At 39.0% G+C, this 19,643-nt stretch overlaps 1 protein-coding gene across 4 annotated transcripts; it reads right to left on the bottom strand.

Moving 5' to 3' along the window:
* Positions 1-566: 566 nt before the first annotated feature.
* LOC117394766 (neurotrypsin-like) lies at positions 567-18,650 on the bottom strand. 4 transcript variants are annotated; one of them, XR_009321474.1, is made up of 7 exons: positions 16,364-18,650; positions 15,427-15,595; positions 15,065-15,207; positions 9,615-9,714; positions 5,057-5,678; positions 3,404-3,530; positions 567-1,482 (listed from the first exon to the last, which is right to left on the bottom strand). XR_009321474.1 is itself a non-coding variant. In XM_059018743.1 (5 exons), exons 1-4 carry the CDS (start codon positions 16,575-16,577, stop codon positions 9,623-9,625), a joined length of 618 nt encoding a protein of 205 aa, XP_058874726.1. In that variant the 5' UTR covers positions 16,578-18,650; the 3' UTR covers positions 3,373-5,678; positions 9,615-9,622. The 4 variants fall into 4 exon arrangements, 1 of the variants encoding a protein (XP_058874726.1); XR_009321468.1 differs by having other exon boundaries at positions 3,404-5,678; positions 16,364-16,677; positions 17,355-18,650; XR_009321462.1 differs by having other exon boundaries at positions 3,404-5,678.
* Between the last annotated feature and the right edge of the window lie 993 nt (positions 18,651-19,643).

Below are 19,643 nucleotides of genomic sequence, written 5' to 3'. Positions count from 1 at the left end.
ATTTATCCTTGGTTTGGTGCTTACTCAGTCAAGTGTAATTGTAACAGTATTTGAATCTGCATTGAGCTGGGTAATCGTAATAATATTTCATAGTTTAGTAAAATAAGTGTAGTCATATACAGTACTAGGGACTGCCACGTTTAGTACTGTGTAGCACCCACAGTAAACTGAATAGCAGTGGCATTTGACTAATGGCAGGGCCATCGCTAAAAGGTATACCTCCTTTATTAGGAAGCTCGTAAGGTAAAACAAATACTAGTGCATATCAATGGCACGTTGTTTTTAAATATTTTCTGAGATTAACTGCCCTGCAATGCTAAAACACAGCAGAATATATCTGTATTATAGAAAAGATTTTTACTTGACTATTATGCCTTAAAAGTAAATGTATAAGCTGTTTTAAAGTGTTGCCTTCCCCCTCTCCCACACACACACACACACATACAAAATTATAAAGTCAAAATGGTCTAAATTTCACTTTTTATTTCAGAGGTTCCAGGAAACTCTGCAGTGTCTAAGACAAGAGTCTGGGATGCCACCACAAGTCTCTTGCAGGCCCCCCAGATAATCTTCTATCTTGCATCCATTGTTCTCTCTTCAGCATCACTTTAATTTTTCAAATAAATTTCAACATGGCAGAGGTGGTAGAGATAGTGATATTCACAATCAGGTGTGACATGGTAATCTACCTGTGCTGTGTGTAGCTTTTGATAGTGCCATTTATAGTTTTATTCTGTTTATAACGAGCATGCGGGTCAGATCTATTGAGCTTTTGTTATTGCAATGTATATAAACAATTTCGAGTTGTACGAAAGGTATTGCCGTATCCATACAAAAAAAAAAAAGCTCTGAAAGAAAGAAAATATGAAAAACTATTTGAAATGAACAAAATCATAGCAAACATTATGATTCTATGACACATAGGGCCCAACATGTTTTTAAAACAGAAATACATGTATTTACTGCAGCATGTTTCTTTCAGACCTATATATCAAACAGAAGTGCACATCAGGTAAGATGTATGGAATTATTGTGTTAGCTACAATCATTTTGAAATATAAAGGCAATGTTATTCAGTTTTTTGCTGGGGGCAAAGTGTTGAAGTCAGAAGTCCTCAAATAAACTTGGTCAGAGAGAGGATTTTGGATTGAAGAGATAAACCTCTGCATATATTAAAAGGCATATTCACAGTAGAACCCATCTAAATGATGCTTTAGGTTCTTTCAAAGTGGTTTCCAGTTACAGAGCTTAGGGTATCTGACAGTAGGCTCGTAACTCCAAGCTCCTCACAATCTTACCTTTTCCTTTGCAGGTCTTTTCCAATGGTGTGAAAGGCCATTTCTAAAGAAGCATCTTGTGTGTCACCAAAGTACACAGACGTCACTGGCAACAATGATTTAACCCACAGATAGCCTTCATCTGTTCTCCAAATGTGATCGTTGCTGTCACAGTTACAGAGCCTCGCTGGACCAGAGCATGTGCCTGAACAAGAAAAAAAAAAATCTACAACTTGCTACAGTGCTGATTGCTCAGAAGAGTAAAGAAGGCTCCAAGGGATGTCAATGTTATATATATATATACAGTACTGTGCAAAAGTTTTAGGCAGGTGTGAAAAAATGCTGTAAAGTAAGAATGCTTTCAAAAATAGACATGTTAATAGATTATATTTATCAATTAACTAAATGCAAAGTGAGTGAACAGAAAAAAAATCTAAATCAAATCCATATTTGGTGTGACCACCCTTTGCCTTCAAAACAGCATCAATTCTTCTAGGTACACTTGCACAAAGTCAGGGATTTTGTAGGCATATAGTCAGGTGTATGATTAAACAATTATACCAAACAGGTGCTAATGATCATCAATTCAATATGTAGGTTGAAACACTATCATTAACTGAAACAGAAACAGCTGTGTAGGAGGAATAAAACTGGGTGAGGAACAGCCAAACTCAGCTAACAAGGTGAGGTTGCTGAAGACAGTTTACTGTCAAAAGTCATACACCATGGCAAGACTGAGCACAGCAACAAGACACAAGGTAGTTATACTGCATCAGCAAGGTATAGAAATTTCAAGGCAGACAGGGGTTTCCAGATGTGCTGTCCAAGCTCTTTTGAAGAAGCACAAAGAAACGGGCAACGTTGAGGACCGTAGACGCAGTGGTCGGCCAAGGAAACTTACTGCAGCAGATGAAAGACACATCATGCTTACTTCCCTTCGCAATCGGAAGATGTCCAGCAGTGCCATCAGCTCAGAATTGGCAGAAAACAGTGGGACCCTGGTACACCCATCTACTGTCCGGAGAAGTCTGGTCAGAAGTGGCCTTCATGGAAGACTTGCGGCCAAAAAGCCATACCTCCGACGTGGAAACAAGGCCAAGCGACTCAACTATGCACGAAAACACGGGAACTGGGGTGCAGAAAAATGGCAGCAGGTGCTCTGGATTGATGAGTCAAAATTTGAAATATTTGGCTGTAGCAGAAGGCAGTTTGTTCGCCGAAGGGCTGGAGAGCGGATACACGAATGAGTGTCTGCAGGCAACAGTGAAGCATGGTGGAGATTCCTTGCAAGTTTGGGGCTGCATTTCTGCAAATGGAGTTGGGGATTTGGTCAGAATTAATGGTCTCCTCAATGCTGAGAAGTACAGGCAGATACTTATCCATCATGCAATACCATTAGGGAGGCATCTGATTGGCCCCAAATTTATTCTGCAGCATGACAACGACCCCAAACATACAGCGAAAGTCATTAAGAACTATCTTCAGCGTAAAGAAGAACAAGGAGTCCTGGAAGTGATGGTATGGCCCCCACAGAGCCCTGATCTCAACATCATCGAGTCTGTCTGGGATTACATGAAGAGAGAAAAGCAACTGAGGCTGCCTAAATCCACAGAAGAACTGTGGTTAGTTCTCCAAGATGTTTGGGCCAACCTACCTGCCGAGTTCCTTCAAAAACTGTGTGCAAGTGTACCTAGAAGAATTGATGCTGTTTTGAAGGCAAAGGGTGGTCAAATATTGATTTGATGTAGATTTTTCTTCTGTTCGCTCACTTTGCATTTAGTTAATTGATAAATATAATCTATTAACATGTCTATTTTTGAAAGCATTCTTACTTTACAGCATTTTTTCACACCTGCCTAAAACTTTTGCACAGTACTGTATACACACACACTTAGTGTACAAAACATTAGGAACACCTGCTGTTTCCATGAAATAGACTGACAAGGTGAATCCAGGTGAAAGCAATGATCCCTTATTGATGTAACCTGTTAAATCCACTTCAATCAGTGTAGATGAAGGGGAGACAGGTTAAAGAAGGATTATATGTAGTGATGTCACTATAATTGTTATGCTTTTTTATATGAAAAATGTCAAAATTGTGAATTATACACCAAATATACAAATACCTGTCATTCCACAGGCACAGCTACTGCTGTTGATCTCAGCCCCTCCCCAGTGAAACATCTTTTGTCCATTCCAGGAGACCCACCACCCCCAACCGGACTGAATGAAACAAATGTGTCGACAGTCAAGCTGTGAGAGAAAAAATAAAAAAAATAAAACATCTCTTGAGCTACTCTGTTTCTGTTTGTCAACATTTCAATTAATTTGATGAGCGATCGATACCCTAATTAACCCGACTGCATTTAAAAAAAAAAAATCCTTTATGTTGTACTTTGAAACAATCAAAAACATTTATCTAAACATGAGTTTGAAAAAATAAGTTCTTAATATAGCCTGGTCCCACTAGGCAAATATGTAATCAAAATAATTTTCCATATCTCTCTATTGAGTATGGAATGGAAAGAACCTGTCAAGGCACCGTCCAACTCAGCACTTGCTGCGTTCTTCAGTGGGAATGACGAGGTGGTCCTGTCTGTCAAATCGAATCTCGACGGACACCCGTGAGTGGGTAGTGCTCCCACGCGATGTAGCTGGTCGCCCAACTAATAATGATTTGTCAAAGTCGAGGTGTTGCACATTCTTGAAGTGAGAAAGAAATCTCTTCCTAAACAGGTCAGGTGGTTCTATATAGAGTTCTTGTGCATCCTCCCCTTCAGCCTCAAGTATATCAAGGGTCACCTGCACTGTTAACCTCCTAGACTACTACTGGTATTGATAGTTTGATTGCTGTTTTGTTGTTTTACTGTGAGTTACAAAGTGTCTTCCTTTATGCTCATCTGTGTGCAAGAGGTGAAGCAAATAAAAACGTTACACGAATACATTCTCCATATAATGACAACAATTTTTCAGACTTAACAAAATCGTACTGCCATTTTTGGCGACCAAGCAGCAACTGAGGACGTTTGCTGCTGTGCATGACCTATGTGGTTGGGCCACCAGACTCAAACAATGGAATCTCAAATAATGATGTCAATACTAAGTGCTGAATACAAAATTGGACAATTATTCGCAATACTCGCCGACATAATGGCTGTCATATGAGAGAGTGCTACATGTGACCATATGGTCACACTAGGTTAAAATGGTTTACCACTGCATCCACTTAAAATGCTTTTACTGTAGAACCTCTTACTTACCCAGTGGTTATTTACTTAATACATACCAGTCCAGGAACCTTTTTCCAACCATGTCCATAAGTGTTGGATTGAACAGTCAATAGAACTTGGGTGTTGATAGAACGTAGGTGTGCAATTAAATAATGATGACCCTGGTCCTGGACTGGAGTGGACTGAAAGAACCACGTTTGCCACTGATCTGATATTCGTGCACGTGGGGGTCTAAAATATAGGACCTGGGTTATAGGAACAGTACGGTGAAACAGAGCAGTCTTTATGGAATAGATCGTTCTGAACAGATTGGTGCCAACTCACAAACCACTTTTGTAGTAAAATTCAACAGATATAGAACTTGGCTGGAAGGGGAGTTGGCCGCCAGGTGGAGCCAGAATGTAACTCTATCCAGGCATGCACACACACACACAGTAATCTGCATTGAGAAAGTAGGAGAAGTGGGCAGCTCAGCACCCATCCCCCGCGAGTGCCACTCACACTACCTCATGACGGTATGATAGAGTTTAATGGATTTAAAGAACTCACCTTGACATACTGTTGGCGGGATTTAGAAACTCTAGTAAGCGCATTTATTTGAATCAGATGTGCTTCATATTTCAGCTCTCTGCCGTAACAGACCTGTTCTTCACAAGGGGCGACATGCATGCGGCTTTCAGTGTCATGACTCACCACTGTGATACCTGCATCAGAGGAAACAGACAAATGAGGCTCAAATACATACTGTTATTATTATTATTATTTATTTTTTAGGGCGACTACAATTGTCACAATTATATCACATTATGTTTACATACAATTACCCATTTATCCAAACATACTGTTAAACAAAACCAAGGGATGCTGGAAATATAGCAGTGAGCAGTGTAAAAAAATATGTATGATGGGGTTATACAAATTGTGAGTCTTTTGCAAAAACCTAAACATGGTTAAATTATCTTTCTGCTAGGCTAACTCCCCCTAGGCAGCTTTCCTGAACCCATTTTCTGAAACTTTTTACTGGTCGTGGGGTTTGAGGTCATGTCACAATAAACCTCAAACTGGAAGACTCCTTGTCTGACTCTGTCAGGATCAATGGCATAGCGTCCTGATTCAGCAAAGCCTTCCTCTTTGAGTGCTGCACAAGATTCAAGCACTGATACTCTGTTCTCTGTAAAAAAAAAAAACAGCCATTCAAAAATAAAATCAGTTTTGTCCTACTTCAAATACTTTTACTACTAATTGGTCATTTAAAATTATGTTTGCATTATTATCAGTATCACATATCTCATTAGTCAGAAAAGGCCTGAGTAAAAAGATAGTGTGACAGGGCAAAGGCTGCACAGCTCCACTTGAAGTTAGGTGGCCATAGATTCTTTTCCACATAGTAGCCTACTAGCACTCGCCATATTTCAGGTGGTATGGCTGGATTACATTATTAGATGGTAAATTCTGGTTTAAGTTTATTTTAACAATTCCTGCTTTGAAATAGTATGTTGTGTTGCTTTATGTTGAATTTATTACATTGTATTTATTTATTTATTTATTTTTTTTTCATTACCAATGTTTAATTTTACCGTTTTGAAGCCAGTCTAATAAAGACGCGTTATGTCAGGGCAGAAATAAGTAACTTACCTAGTGAAGAGTTTATATAATATAACGACAAATATTTTAAATGGGAAATGTAAATAATATCTTAGAGAGGTTACTCACTACAACACTTAACATGGTTATTTGGAATACAATAGAATGGAAGTGAAAACACACCCAGATAGCAGGTTAAAGGACAAACTTTCCGAACAAACTGTCTGTTTGTATTTTACCCAGCAAAATAATGTGACCGGCTGTTCTTTGTTGGCTATATCACGGGTCTCGTCAGCAAGTATTGAATAAAACCCTGCCTCATGCATCTTTTTTAGGAGTCTTCATGAGATATCAAGTGATATGAGTTGTATTAGTTCATTGTTACTGTTGTAGGACATGTATTTTTTGTCATTTAGCCAACAACAGAGATCTGGACAGTCTTCAGCAAGTAGTTGCAAAAGCTGAAACAGATTTCCACTGTGGACACCATGCCCTTCTACTGCTACTCCTTGATACATGAGGTAACAGGAAGTCAGTTGTTTCAATGACATTTCACGGTGATACTTCTGTTGGGCCCTTACTTGAGAATCTAGCTGTGTTGTGATGCTTGGTTTTGACATCTGCATTTGGAATTGTGTTGTAGCCTCCTGTGAGATTTAGTTTTTTCATGTTATCTAAAGGATTCGACAGAATTTTTCCAATTTTGGAAACCATCAACTGTGAATGCCCTCTCCATGTTTTTGTTAACGTTTAAGCCCTTTGTGCAGAGCCTACAATATGTACAAAAAAGTTTTTCCCTTACTGCACTGAGTGTTAGCCAGTTGTAGTCTTTAAACCATTAAGACTGCACCGTTTTTGTTTGCTGTGACGCTCCCGTTGCTTGTACCCTCTTTGTTGTTTCCAATATAGTGGGGTCGACTGGTTGGTAAGGCCTGGTAAGATCTAGACAACATTCGGAGGAACACACTACAGCGGGAATTGTGGAAGTTGTCGAGACTGGTTCTGATTCAGTTTCTTCAGTTGCATATTGGTGTGTAGTTGCTGCTTCGCTGTCATGTGCAGGTGCCGTATCGAGGCTTGTTTTGGGTAGCTTGGCTGTTGCTGAAGTTAAAAAAAAATCAGTAATTGATTTATTTCCACACTATATCTGTAGCCTAGCACACTGCTCTTGTTGAATTACACACAGTCAGTGAAAATGACATAACACAGTTGTACCATAGAAAAATCTTTCAGCGACTCCAATAATCATGATGCTAATTTTTTCCAGGGGAGTAATGTAGCCAGGTAAAAAATATATTATTATTAATTTTGTTGTAGACATGCAACATTTTGTGGAGAATATCTGCTAATGGGGTAGAAATATATTAAATTATTTTAGTTTCCCAGGGTGGGAAGATTTGTTTTAAAATGTATCTTGCGTGGTGTTGTGGGGGGGGGGTTCCTGAATGGGGCTGAACGGAGAGGTTTTTTTTTTCTCATTTACCTGCTTAAAAGTGGTCGGGCCATGGCCTGTGTGCCCCCCCCCCCCTCACCCCCCACCCCGCTGGTGGCCACTGTGACAGGGTATCTGTCTCTGCAATTAGTTTCTGCCTGACACATACACACATACAATCCCTGTTCTGTTTTTGTTACAGTAAAAAGGAATAGGGCATGTGGGGTCACATGACCAATTTAAAACAAAAGGAAAATGACTCATTTATGTTGTTTTTCTTCTGATGTAATTATTATTTGAGTATGCACTATTCACTTCTATGTGAAAAGAGAGAGTATGTTTTTTTTGTTTGTTTTTTTAACTATGTTTCTGTTTGGGCCCTGCTAGTCATGTGACTACCAGGGTGTGTATGAAAGCCAACAGTTCCTGCTTCCAAGGGAAGAGGAGGCTGGCCACTGGATAGTGGAGCACATGGGCAGTAGCACACTACTACTGTTAGTTTGATTGCTGTTTTGTTGTTTTACTGTGAGATAAAAAGTGTATTCTTTTATGCTCATCTGTGTGCAAGAGGTGACACAGGTTACCAGTTCCACAACAACCTAATAAATTATATTTATCCAAAATAACTTCGTCTGTCTGAAAGCTAATTCTTACAGATAGATTTTTAGTAGTTACTTCCTGATACTCTGAGGAAGAATATTCCATTGCGTTACAAACTGTCTCAGTTAACTTTGACCCGCATGGTTACCCTACCAGTTCGAATCAGTGCAATCCTGACCGATGACTATGATGGACCATTATGGCAAGTGTTTCTAACTTTTTGTCCAAACCAAAATGTTTAATGTTTATTTCAACTTGTGTATCAGCCTGCAAAGGTGAAAGTATAAAACAGTCTATGCAGTACAATGCAACATGCTTTAGGCAAAGACTTCTGCTGCAGGAGCAGAGGAAGGAATTTTAATGATGATTTTTGGGGTTTTCTCCAGACTTGTAATCAGGACATCTGCAGAGAGCAATGTAATCACTTAGCTTCAAAAGCAGACTGCAGGAAGGGTATTTAGTGACTGATCACAAAGCACGGCTTGCCAGGCCCCACATACTTCCTTCTTTTTTCCCTGGGCGCCACGTTTCGTTCAGAGTCAAAAAATTGGCAACAGCTGGGAAACTTGGCATTGTAAAAGAGCCTGGCCTCTCTCTGCTCTGGGGGAGACATGGGGAAGTACTTACGGCCACATTGTGTTCCTGACCATTTTAAAGTTCAATGGATTTTCAAATAAAAACACCAAACTTTTTAATTCCTGTTAAAGTTTCACAAACATTTCATTGAAATGTGTTCTAAGACAAATCAAATGGAGGTGGAGCCCGAAAGTTCTATTCTATTATGCACCAGTTAGTGATACTAAAGAAAAGGGGCGTCTGGATTCATAAATAGTTTCACATTTATTATACGAAACCATATAAACCCTTATTTATGGTGTTATTTACAAATATAGTGTCAATATTTATGGTGCCTATTCTGCCTAATGGAAACCTTTTCCCTCCAATTATTTTGTAATGTATGTCCCAGTATGTATGTCACACTTTACAATTTTCTTTTGCATATATCTGGGAAATCACTTCTCAAATTTTGATTGAACATTTTATAGCTAATTCTTACTCTACATTATGTAATATTGTTTATATACAGTATGCCATGGTCATTCATATTTCACCCACACTTATAGCTCTGATTTTGAATTTACAGTGGCTGACAAATTTGTTTAATTAGTTCTAAGGCGTGTAAGCCCATATCGCCACTTACCTGGTGCCTTTACTAAGTGATAAATTAAAGAGACTCCATTATTTCCCAAAAATAAAGAATATACCATAAAACATCCCAGAAGTTTGCAATTTTGGCAATTGCTATGTTTTGATGCCAGTGTGAAATATATTCTGGTGGTCTGATGCTGCACCCTCAGTCAACACTTCTCTGTAATAATTATAATATTTTATACAGGAAAGTATTCCTTGGAAGGTGCGTGAGGTAGTACTGAATTATGGGCATATAATTCTGGCCTGCATGTATACAAATTAATACTTGTGGGATTTTACTTTGTCCTCTACAGCGTAGCTTGTCTGTCCTGTGAAACGCCATCAGACCTCCACACTTCATCATTTGCATCACAGTTGCATGTAGCAGGGTCACAGTCTCCTATCGGCGCAAAGACACATCATTAAAACTGGGAATCAGGCATTATCAGAAGAACTCATTCTTATTGATGTATTCAGTTCATGGCTTTCTTCTCCAATCAAAATGGAGCTAAAGGACCCTGCACTTACAGTAACGCTTTCCTAACACATTTATACGAGACTAAAACAGGATTTTTTTAAATTCAAAAGGACCTCATATGATCAGTTTTGAAAGAAACATTTTTTTCATTTTTAAAAAATGAAATCTGGCACAATACTAAATTTAATAAAGTTTGATTGCTCTTCCTTCAGGTAATATCTTACTGTTTCACTTGGCATTATGATATTATTTCATGTAAGGAACAAATGCCCCTGGGGACATGGATATAGTGGAGGAGCCATTGTGTGCATTACACATGTTAATTTCCTGAGAACTGCTCATCAAACTGTGAGGAAACTTGGTTAAGCCATTCCTTAGTTACTATGCTTTCACTATGCTTCATTACACTTTGCTATGCTTTTACTATGGGAATCTTTTATAGGGAAGACAGGCTCCCACTTATACCCCCTGATTCTGATAACTAGTAATAAAGGATGGCCTAAACAACTAATCATGATTCATATTCAAGTAATATGCAAGGAACTTTTCAGCAAATGCACAGACACACATGTGCATAATACATGAGTGACATTACTTAGTCAAGTCTTTAAGTAAAATAAAGATCTGTGTCAGATCTGTGTCTTAAATCTGTGTCATTGACATATCGAGAGGTAACAGCAATCGTTCACTGGACACCACCTGCAATGGAACTTTAGAGAGAATCATAGAATACAACTGTGTACCAACTATATAGACCCTACATCATAGCATGTGATCTGTATCATTGAAATGGCCAGAGGTTAAAGCAATGCGGCAGTGAAAGGGTTAATGTTTACTGGGCAAAACAGTAATGGAACTTCAGTAAGAAAATCAAAGAATACAGCTGTCTTAAGACATTAACCTAAAGTGTACTGTCTATGCAGTCAAATTGGTTCAATATGGCAGCCTTTATAGGTCAGAGGTCAACAACACATTTAGCATGAAGGGTTTATATGATGCTGGAAATATGAAGTCACCTCAAACTGTTTCTGACATACAAACGTTCGACACTGTGGTGATGGCAACTTTGAAAAAAAAAAGAAAACAGAAAAAACTGTTTTTATAATAATATAATAATAAAATGTATTTTATATAGTGCCTTTAAAAGCAATCATCTCAAAACGCTTTACAAGAAAAACACAAATCAATCACAAATCAAACTACAAAGAAACACATTCACAAAAATGCCTTTCTAAAAAAGCAAGTCTTTAAGCCAGATTTAAAATCCCTGATTTGTTTAGGAATGGTGTTCCAGATTTTTGGGGCATAACAACAAAAGGCCCTGTCACCCATGGAGCGTAGATGAGCAGGAGGAGCACACAACAGTCCAGAATCAGTTGAGCGAAGGTTGTGTGAGGGAGTGTAAACAGATAAAAGATCAGATAAGTACTGTGGAGCCAAACCATGCAGAGCCTTAAAGGTAAGAAGAAGAATTGTAAAATCAACTCGAACCTGACAGGCAACCAGTGCAAGGACTCCAAAGCAGAAGTGATGTGATCACCTGCGTGTGACCTAGTCAAGATTCTAGCTGCTGAGTTCTGAACATATAGTAATTTGGTAAATGTGCTTTTAGACACGCCTGCGAGCAGGGTGTTACGATAATCTATCCGTTAGAAAACAAAAGCATGAACCAGTTTTTCAGCTACAGATGCAGAGAGCATAGGTCACAGCCTAGCAATGTTTCTAAGGTGGAAAAATGATGCCTTAACAGTATTCTGCACATGAGGTTCAAAAGTTAATCCAAAATCACTCTGAAATTTTTCATTTTGCATCTAAACTCAAGCATGGTACCATCAACTACAGCATTGGTTTTACGTAACTGTTGGGAAGTACCTAACAGCATAACCTCAGTCTTATCACAATTTTGATGCAGAATATGTTGTGACATCCAATTCTTTATATCAAAAATGCAGTCAGCAAGCACAGAGGCAGTGTGGACATAGATTTGAGTAACATCTGCATACAAATGATAATTCAGGCCATGTAATCTTAGTATGTGACCAAGGGGAAACATATAAATACTAAATAGCAGGGGGGTCAGAATTGAGCCTTGTAGGACAGCAGATGTTACCAACTCAACCTCAGAACTAAAACCGCCAAGAGAGACAAAGTGTTGACGCCCAGTAAGATAAGATTTAAACCATTTAAGAGCAGTGCCAGAGATGCCAAACAAACTCTCTAACCTGTCAAGTAGAATATCATGATTTACAGAGTCAAATGCAGCACTAAGATCCAGAAGAATTAAGATTGATAGTGCACCTGAATCCGCTGCCATAAGAAAATCGTTAGTAACTTTAACAAGAGCAGTTTCAGTGCTGTGTAGTTGTCAAAAACCGGATTGCAAAGGTTCGTAGAGATTATTTGCAGTAAGGTGGCAATTTAATTGCAAAGTGACAGCACGTTGTAATATTTTAGCAAGATAGGGCACATTTGAAATGGGCTGATAATTATTAAAGTTATCCACTTTTGGCACTGGCGTGACTGCTGCAGTTTTAAAAGCTGCCGGCAACACGCCAGAACTCAGGGAATCATTTATAATGTTTAACACCAGGGGGTTAAGAATCACAAGAGAGGAATGAAAAAGAACAAAGGGAATATGATCCAGTCAGCAGGAGGTGGGTTTCATTCAAAGGACAAGATCTGTAAGGGATGCAGAAGTAAGCAGTGTGAAGCAAGAGAGAGAAGACCCAACAAAACGAGGAAAACTAAGACACTGTGCAGGAGCAGCATGAGAAGAGGTGAGGATGTGTTGATGAATGTTATCAATCTTAGATTTAAAACATTCTAAAAAACTGTTGCGTAACTGACGTGAAGCTGGCAATGTAGTGCCGATCAATGGTGGAAAACAGGTATCTAGGATTATCTTGATTATTCTCAATAATATTTGAAAAATAGCTAGATCTAGCATCCCTATATTCAACCAATGACTTCTTCCATGAGTGCAGATATACAGTTAGAGTCCCGCCACCTACGCTCAATTTTACGACAACAAGCCTTAATAGAGCGTAGTTGGACGGTATACCATGGAGCACGGCAAGTACAGGAGACAGACCTAGACTTGACTGGGGTCAGGGTGTCAAGGGTACTTACTAGGGAGCTATTGCAAAGCTCAACCTTTTCCTCCAATGTGTCAGAGACAGAAAAAACAGAGTGTGAAGAAAGAACAGAATCAGAAAACCTAGCATGGTCAACTGAACACCAGTTACAAAATTTTACAGTGCGGGAAGGGATAAAGTGAGAGACAGGAAGTTCCAAATCAAATAAAATAGCCATGTGGTCAGACATGCCCAAGTCTAGATTAGTCAGATGAGAAGCATGAGGGCAGCAGTTAGTGATAACTAAATCCAACATGTGAAGCTTTGCTATGTGTCGGAGCATGAACAATGTAAGACCAAAACAATCCAAAAGAGCTCAAAATTCCCTTGCCTGATTGCAATGATCAGAGTCAATGTGAATATTGAAGTCACCTATGATTAAATTCTTGTCAAACTTAAAACACAGCAAAGATAGCAGATCAGAGAATTCACCTAAAAAGGCAGCATTTTGTTTAGGTCTACAGACAGTAATAACAACCAAAGGCTGGGGAGCAGAAACTTTTAAAACCAGGCATTCAAATGATGTATACTCAGGAGTGATAATAGGACACAAACTGAATATTATTATTATTATTATTATTTATTTCTTAGCAGACGCCCTTATCCAGGGCGACTTACAATCGTAAGCAAATACATTAAGTGTTACAATACAAGTAATACAATAAGAGCAAGAGGTTATACACTAAAATCAGCCCACCGCCATGGCCAGCAGAGCGGCATTTTTCAAACAACCCAAATCCAGGAGGTACAATTTGATTAAACAGGAGACTGTCATTTTGTTTGTGCCAGGTTTCAGTCAAGCACAAAAAGTCCAGTTCCTTATCATTGATAAAATAATTTAAAAATAATGCCTTATTATTTAGTGAGCGAGTATTAAACAGGGCAAATTTCGCCGATCTCACTGAGATAGAATAATTGTGGCACGGAGAGTGTTCAAGTCTTGAAAGGCAACGTAAATTCTTAAAATTAATTCCAGTCTGAGAGGATACAGTCTGTCCTTGAAACACAGGCTTATAAACAGTGTTCAGGGAGGCAGAGATGAAACGGCATCCAGAGCTGTGGTGTATATGTCTGGGTCTATACAAAAGCCCAAGCTCACGACAGTTATTGTAGGCACATTTAGCGAGTAAAACGTTTTATTTAAAATGCAGTAATTGTGATGAAGAGTACCTTATAGTCATTGTAGAGATATCCAGGTCAAAGGGCTGAGTTCCAGGAACAATCCGTGGACAAAGGACGACGTAGCAAAAACAAGGAATCCTCACAGCATAGCACCGGCGAGCACCAACACAGACGGCAAGCCCACACACACGTAGCAACAGCTGCGAGAGCACTACCCACTGCAGCCACAGGCAGGCCATTTGCAAACACCCATCCAGCAAGCCAGCGCACAAGACAAGCGAGACACAGCAACCACTCGGGAGACCGATCCCACAGGTAGAACGTGGTAACAGCAGCAAGCAGGCAGACGAAACTACAGCAACAGGAAGCAGTAGCAGAGCAAGCGGCAGCAGACGAGCAGCAGCAGTGGCAGACAGCAGCGGCTAGTTACAAGAACAGCAGCCTTCCACTTCCAAAAAAACAAAGAGGGTTTAGATTAAACCATAGGAACTTAAAATAGCATAAAGACAGACCTGGCAGAGAAGCGGCAGCCAAAACGCGCACAGTACTCTCCATCGTAATCACTGATTATTTCGCTATATTTTTCTTACAACATCCATGATCAAAATTGAATTAGAGAATCACAAAATACATCTGTGTAATGAGCATGAAGGCAATATCTTGAAGCATTAGTACTTTATCATCCAGACACCAAAAGTCACATGACCCCAATACGGTGGCCATCTTAGGTCACAGGTCAAAGCGAAGGATGCCGTTAGATTTTGCCTGCAGAGTTTCCACTACACTGAGAATTAGTGTTTGCAGCTTAAATAACTCATTAGCAGTAGTAGATGTGGCGGCGACGGGTTGACAAACTCCTCTTACGAGAATCCTTAGGTAGTGTAGACACAAACAGCAGAACCTCTATCGGTATGAATTCATCAATTAAAATGTACTGTCAATAGGTATTCTTTTGTAACTTTCATTTGAACTGCTTAGCTTAGGGTACAGTGCAGCTGTCAGACGCAATAGCTCACCTTGACAGTGGACTCCAGCTCTCTCAGTTGTCCCACATTCTACTCCCCTCTTGACCTCACAGCCATCCAGAGAGGTTTCATCTCCACTGCACTTCACATATAAGATGCTCACCGGTAAATCCCCTTCCCGCAGTTTAATCCTGCTAATTGGTAATCATTATTTTTATTAGCTATATATCAATAATAAAAAACACGTTCTATTATCTAAGAAGCACTATTTAAGCCACAAACCAAAAAGGACAATGTTTGACTCTGTGAGGTTTATTGTGCTTTACTGCTGTGGTGGTTCCTGATCTTTCCAAGACAGTAAATAGTAAATACCAGTACAGCATTTATAATATGATTTGTTATTTCTGTAGTACCTGGTAGCCCAAGCCATTCCAGAGAATCCCAACTGTCGACAAACTACTGCTGCATTCCTGTTGTCCCATCGTTTGGCACAAATTCCTCCCTGGTGCCCCCCGTACTCCACTTCTACCAGCCCTTCAAATCGATTCCTCCCTCCTCTCAGGCTGATCTGACCTGTAAGGACTGCATGAAGTTTAGTGAGAAAATAAAAGAAGCTTTGTAAAATTATCACGACTCGGCCACCCTGTCACACGTGGTGTCAGCAGTGGGATGGGAAACACTCTGACACCAGGCAAGTACTGCAGTTCAAAAAGAAGACGCTGCACGCCGTTTATTTAAATACAAAAATAAATTAAATATTTAAACAAAAAGACTGTGCTCACAGAGCAAAATAAAACAGTTAAACAAAACAAAATCACGAACACAAAAACAATAAACAAAACCCAGGTCAGGCTGGGCAGTAGCCTTCACTGATCCTGTATTTCTATTTTTTTAAGTTTTGTTTCTCTCTCGCACCTCTCGCTCTCTCCGCTCTCCTAACACCCACACCTGGAACAGAGAGCACTGCAAATTTATATGCAGGTGACCAGCTCCCGATTTAGCAACAAATTAATCACTTAATTAATTCGGGAGATGGCCACCTTCTGCACGAGGTTTTTTAATTCCTGTGGATGGGGTTACCCATCCATGCTACCAAACAAAATAAGAAAACACACGGCTATGCCGTCAAAACAATAATAAGACAACGTGGCTACGCCTCATATATACATAATAAATAAATCATAATACAAAACAATAAATTACACAGGGGCGGAGGGGGAAACCCCGTTCTAAAAATAAATAAACAAACACACACGTACAGGGCTCCTCGTCCTGTTACATATGCACATTGTTTTTGTTTGCTTATTTTCACTGTAAATGATAATACCGATACATATAAAAGCCTCTTACCTGGCACTGATGTGGGAACATGAGTAATTGTGCTTCCATCAGTCATAGGAGAAGCTGTCACAGTTTCTGGTTGAAAAGAGCAAGGCTCAGAAAAAGCACCAGTGGGAGAAGATGGTGTAGCTAGCAGTGACTCACTGTTAGATTCTGTGATGGTTTTCTCCTCTAATTCAGCTGTAAAGTCTCTTTGATCAAGAGTTGTCCAGGTAGGCTTCATGGTGGATTCTCCTCCATAGTTCAGTTCATCATTACCAGCCTGGAATTCGTTGTTCCCTTTGTGACTTCGTTTAGTTGCTGACTCTTCTGAAAGTAGAAAGCTGCCTTCTGTTATCACAGGTACAGTTGTGACTGGGGTTCTATCCCAGTGTGTTGAAATTTGGATATGTCCTGTATTGTTGTGATTGGGGTTCTATCCCAGTGTGTTGACAGTTGGATATTTTCTGTATTGTTGTGATTGGGGTTCTATCCCAGTGTGTTGAAATTTGGATATGTCCTGTATTGTTGTGATTGGGGTTCTATCCCAGTGTGTTGACAGTTGGATATGTTCTGTATTGTTGTGAATGGGGTTCTATCCCAGTGTGTTGACAGTTGGATATGTTCTGTATTGTTGTGATTGGGGTTCTATCCCAGTGTGTTGATAGTTGGATATGTTCTGTATTGTTGTGATTGGGGTTCTATCCCAGTGTGTTGACAGTTGGATATGTTCTGTATTGTTGTGATTGGGGTTCTATCCCAGTGTGTTGACAGTTGGATATTTTCTGTATTGTTGTGATTGGGGTTCTATCCCAGTGTGTTGAAATTTGGATATGTCCTGTATTGTTGTGATTGGGGTTCTATCCCAGTGTGTTGAAATTTGGATATGTCCTGTATTGTTGTGATTGGGGTTCTATCCCAGTGTGTTGACAGTTGGATATGTTCTGTATTGTTGTGATTGCACTTTTATTATCTTTTGACAAACTCATATGGTCCTTGTGTATTTTATATAGTGCCTCACCATCTTTAGAAGTGATCCCTCTGTTGTTAAACACTGGCGAAGGTGACACACTACCAGTTTCTGTGTGATCCGATACAGGCCTTGGGGAATTCTGTGCACGGCTGGTAGTACTTTCATTGTGTGCAATAGCTGTAAATGGTTTAGTTATGCTCAAAGTGATTCCAATACCTTTAATGAACTTGAAAAGATTGTTATCAAATGTTTTTAAACTGGTGCTGGTAGCCATATTGCTTGAATAGTCACCAACAACTGTGGAGCTGCTTTGCAAGGTTTCCCTGTCTTCAGCCACCTCTCGAAAGTGATCAGAAACAGGCATGGGGGCTCTTGGGTGTGTGCATACAATCCATGATGAGCGCTACAAAAAGTTTCATTATGTGAAGCTCCCTGGGCTGCTTTTAATGTTGGCCTTCTGTCACCAGGAGTGGATGTGCTTGAATCTACCCTTTTGTCGGCCGCAAGAGTATTTTCAGTGTTCTGCTTACTCATGAAAGATGCCTGTTTACCATCTTTATACAGTATCTGATCATTTGAGTCGCGACTGTTAAAACTGGTTGTTGTTGGAACTTGTTGCCAGCTTGGTGTAACCAGCTCTTCAGCTTCATTGTTTTCTGTAGTGAGCCCGGGTTTCATTTCATTGTTTTTAGATATCCTACCACTAGCATTTATTTTTATCTTTGCCTTATCTTTAGTATTTCCTGTTTGCTCTGAATTTCCTATTTCTTGGTTTTCTGAAATAGAGATTGCATAACCTGTGTGGCTATTTGCACTTCCCTCTATGTGTTTTGGTTTAGCAGTAGCTAGGTAAAAAAAAAAATACACTTTGTTGGTACTTTAAATGTATTAGGATGTGATGAGTTATTTAGGGAAAACTCTTTTTTTGAAGGTAAGGTGGATAAAATAGATGTGCTACATGCAGCTGTTCCCTTTTGCAACAAACGCAAGTTGTGATCTTCTGACTTACTAATGTTAGTTGATGGAAGCACCTGATTTACTGAGTTCTGCACACAACGTCCTTTTATTTTCAGTGAACAGTGAACTCTGTCAAAACTTTCTGAGGCTGAAAGAGCTTTTCTTGTGGCTGCTTCAGTATGATGGGTTGTGAATAAAGTAGTTTTGCTTTCTGGTGCAGCTGTAGAGTTTAATGTTGATGTATCAGTCATTCTAGTTAACTTATTTGGGTATGGAGTCTCAGTCCTTTGCAGGACATCTTCTCTTGTAGAGGCGCTTAGAGTGTAATTTGTAATTTGTTAGTTCTGCATAACTTTTGTAACTCGCATCTGAGATTCTGGTACTTGAGGAAAGCACATCTATTACTTGGGAAGCAATAGTATTTGCAAAAAACTTATTCAAAGCCTTGCCATCTACTTTTTATATTTATAATTAAAAAAAATATATTGTTATTTGTATTTTTTAAATTATAAATATAAAAAACAATACCAAAAGACACGGCGCTTTTATCCGCGCCGCAAACAAATACAAATAATAATAAATAGGGGCGGGACACTCCGTCACAGGATGTCATTAGGTAAGCAAATCAAATGTTAGTATTATGGTAAAGTATATTAAAATGACTGATTTGCATCACCATATACCCCCACCATTTGAAACTCCCAATAACTCATGCTAATTAATGTTAATACAAAGTTTAATCACAATTGGATAAGCTTTTTTTTTTCAGATACCAAAATGCCACTCAATGCTGATCTGTATACACGAATTTACCTGTCACACTGAAACAAATGGGCCGAGCACCCATCCCTCCAACCCTATCCTTTGTCCTGCTAAAACATTTATAACTAAATAAAGAAATAATAATACAGTAATATACAGTAATATATTGCACAGATGAATGTCCTCCTAACTATGTACAACTAGTAGTACACACGCTAGGTTCTAAATCAATGGGACTGTGTCTTTACATTTTTTGCAATACTATATATATATATATATATATATATATATATATATATATATATATATATATATATATATATATATATATATATATATATATATATGGGAACAATATAGTTTGCAAGATATTCTATTTAAGGACCTATTAGCCAAGGACAGTAATGTTTCCTGGTATTTAACTTACTGTTTAGTACTCGCAGCTGGGACTGCGCTGAAACCTGAATGAATCATGGTCTGAATAATGAAAAAAAAATCAGCAACATACCTTAATGTCTTGGTGAAAACAACTAAATGATTTAAAAAAATAAAAAAATAAAAAAATACAACAAATCACAAAATATCACTAAAAACTCACATCTATTCCAGAAAAAAAAA

This window comes from Acipenser ruthenus, chromosome 3 (assembly GCF_902713425.1).
Source record: "Acipenser ruthenus chromosome 3, fAciRut3.2 maternal haplotype, whole genome shotgun sequence".
In the NCBI taxonomy this organism is placed as follows: domain Eukaryota; kingdom Metazoa; phylum Chordata; class Actinopteri; order Acipenseriformes; family Acipenseridae; genus Acipenser; species Acipenser ruthenus.
Note: the sequence above shows the minus strand (reverse complement) of the source record. Positions and strands in the feature narration are given on the sequence as shown.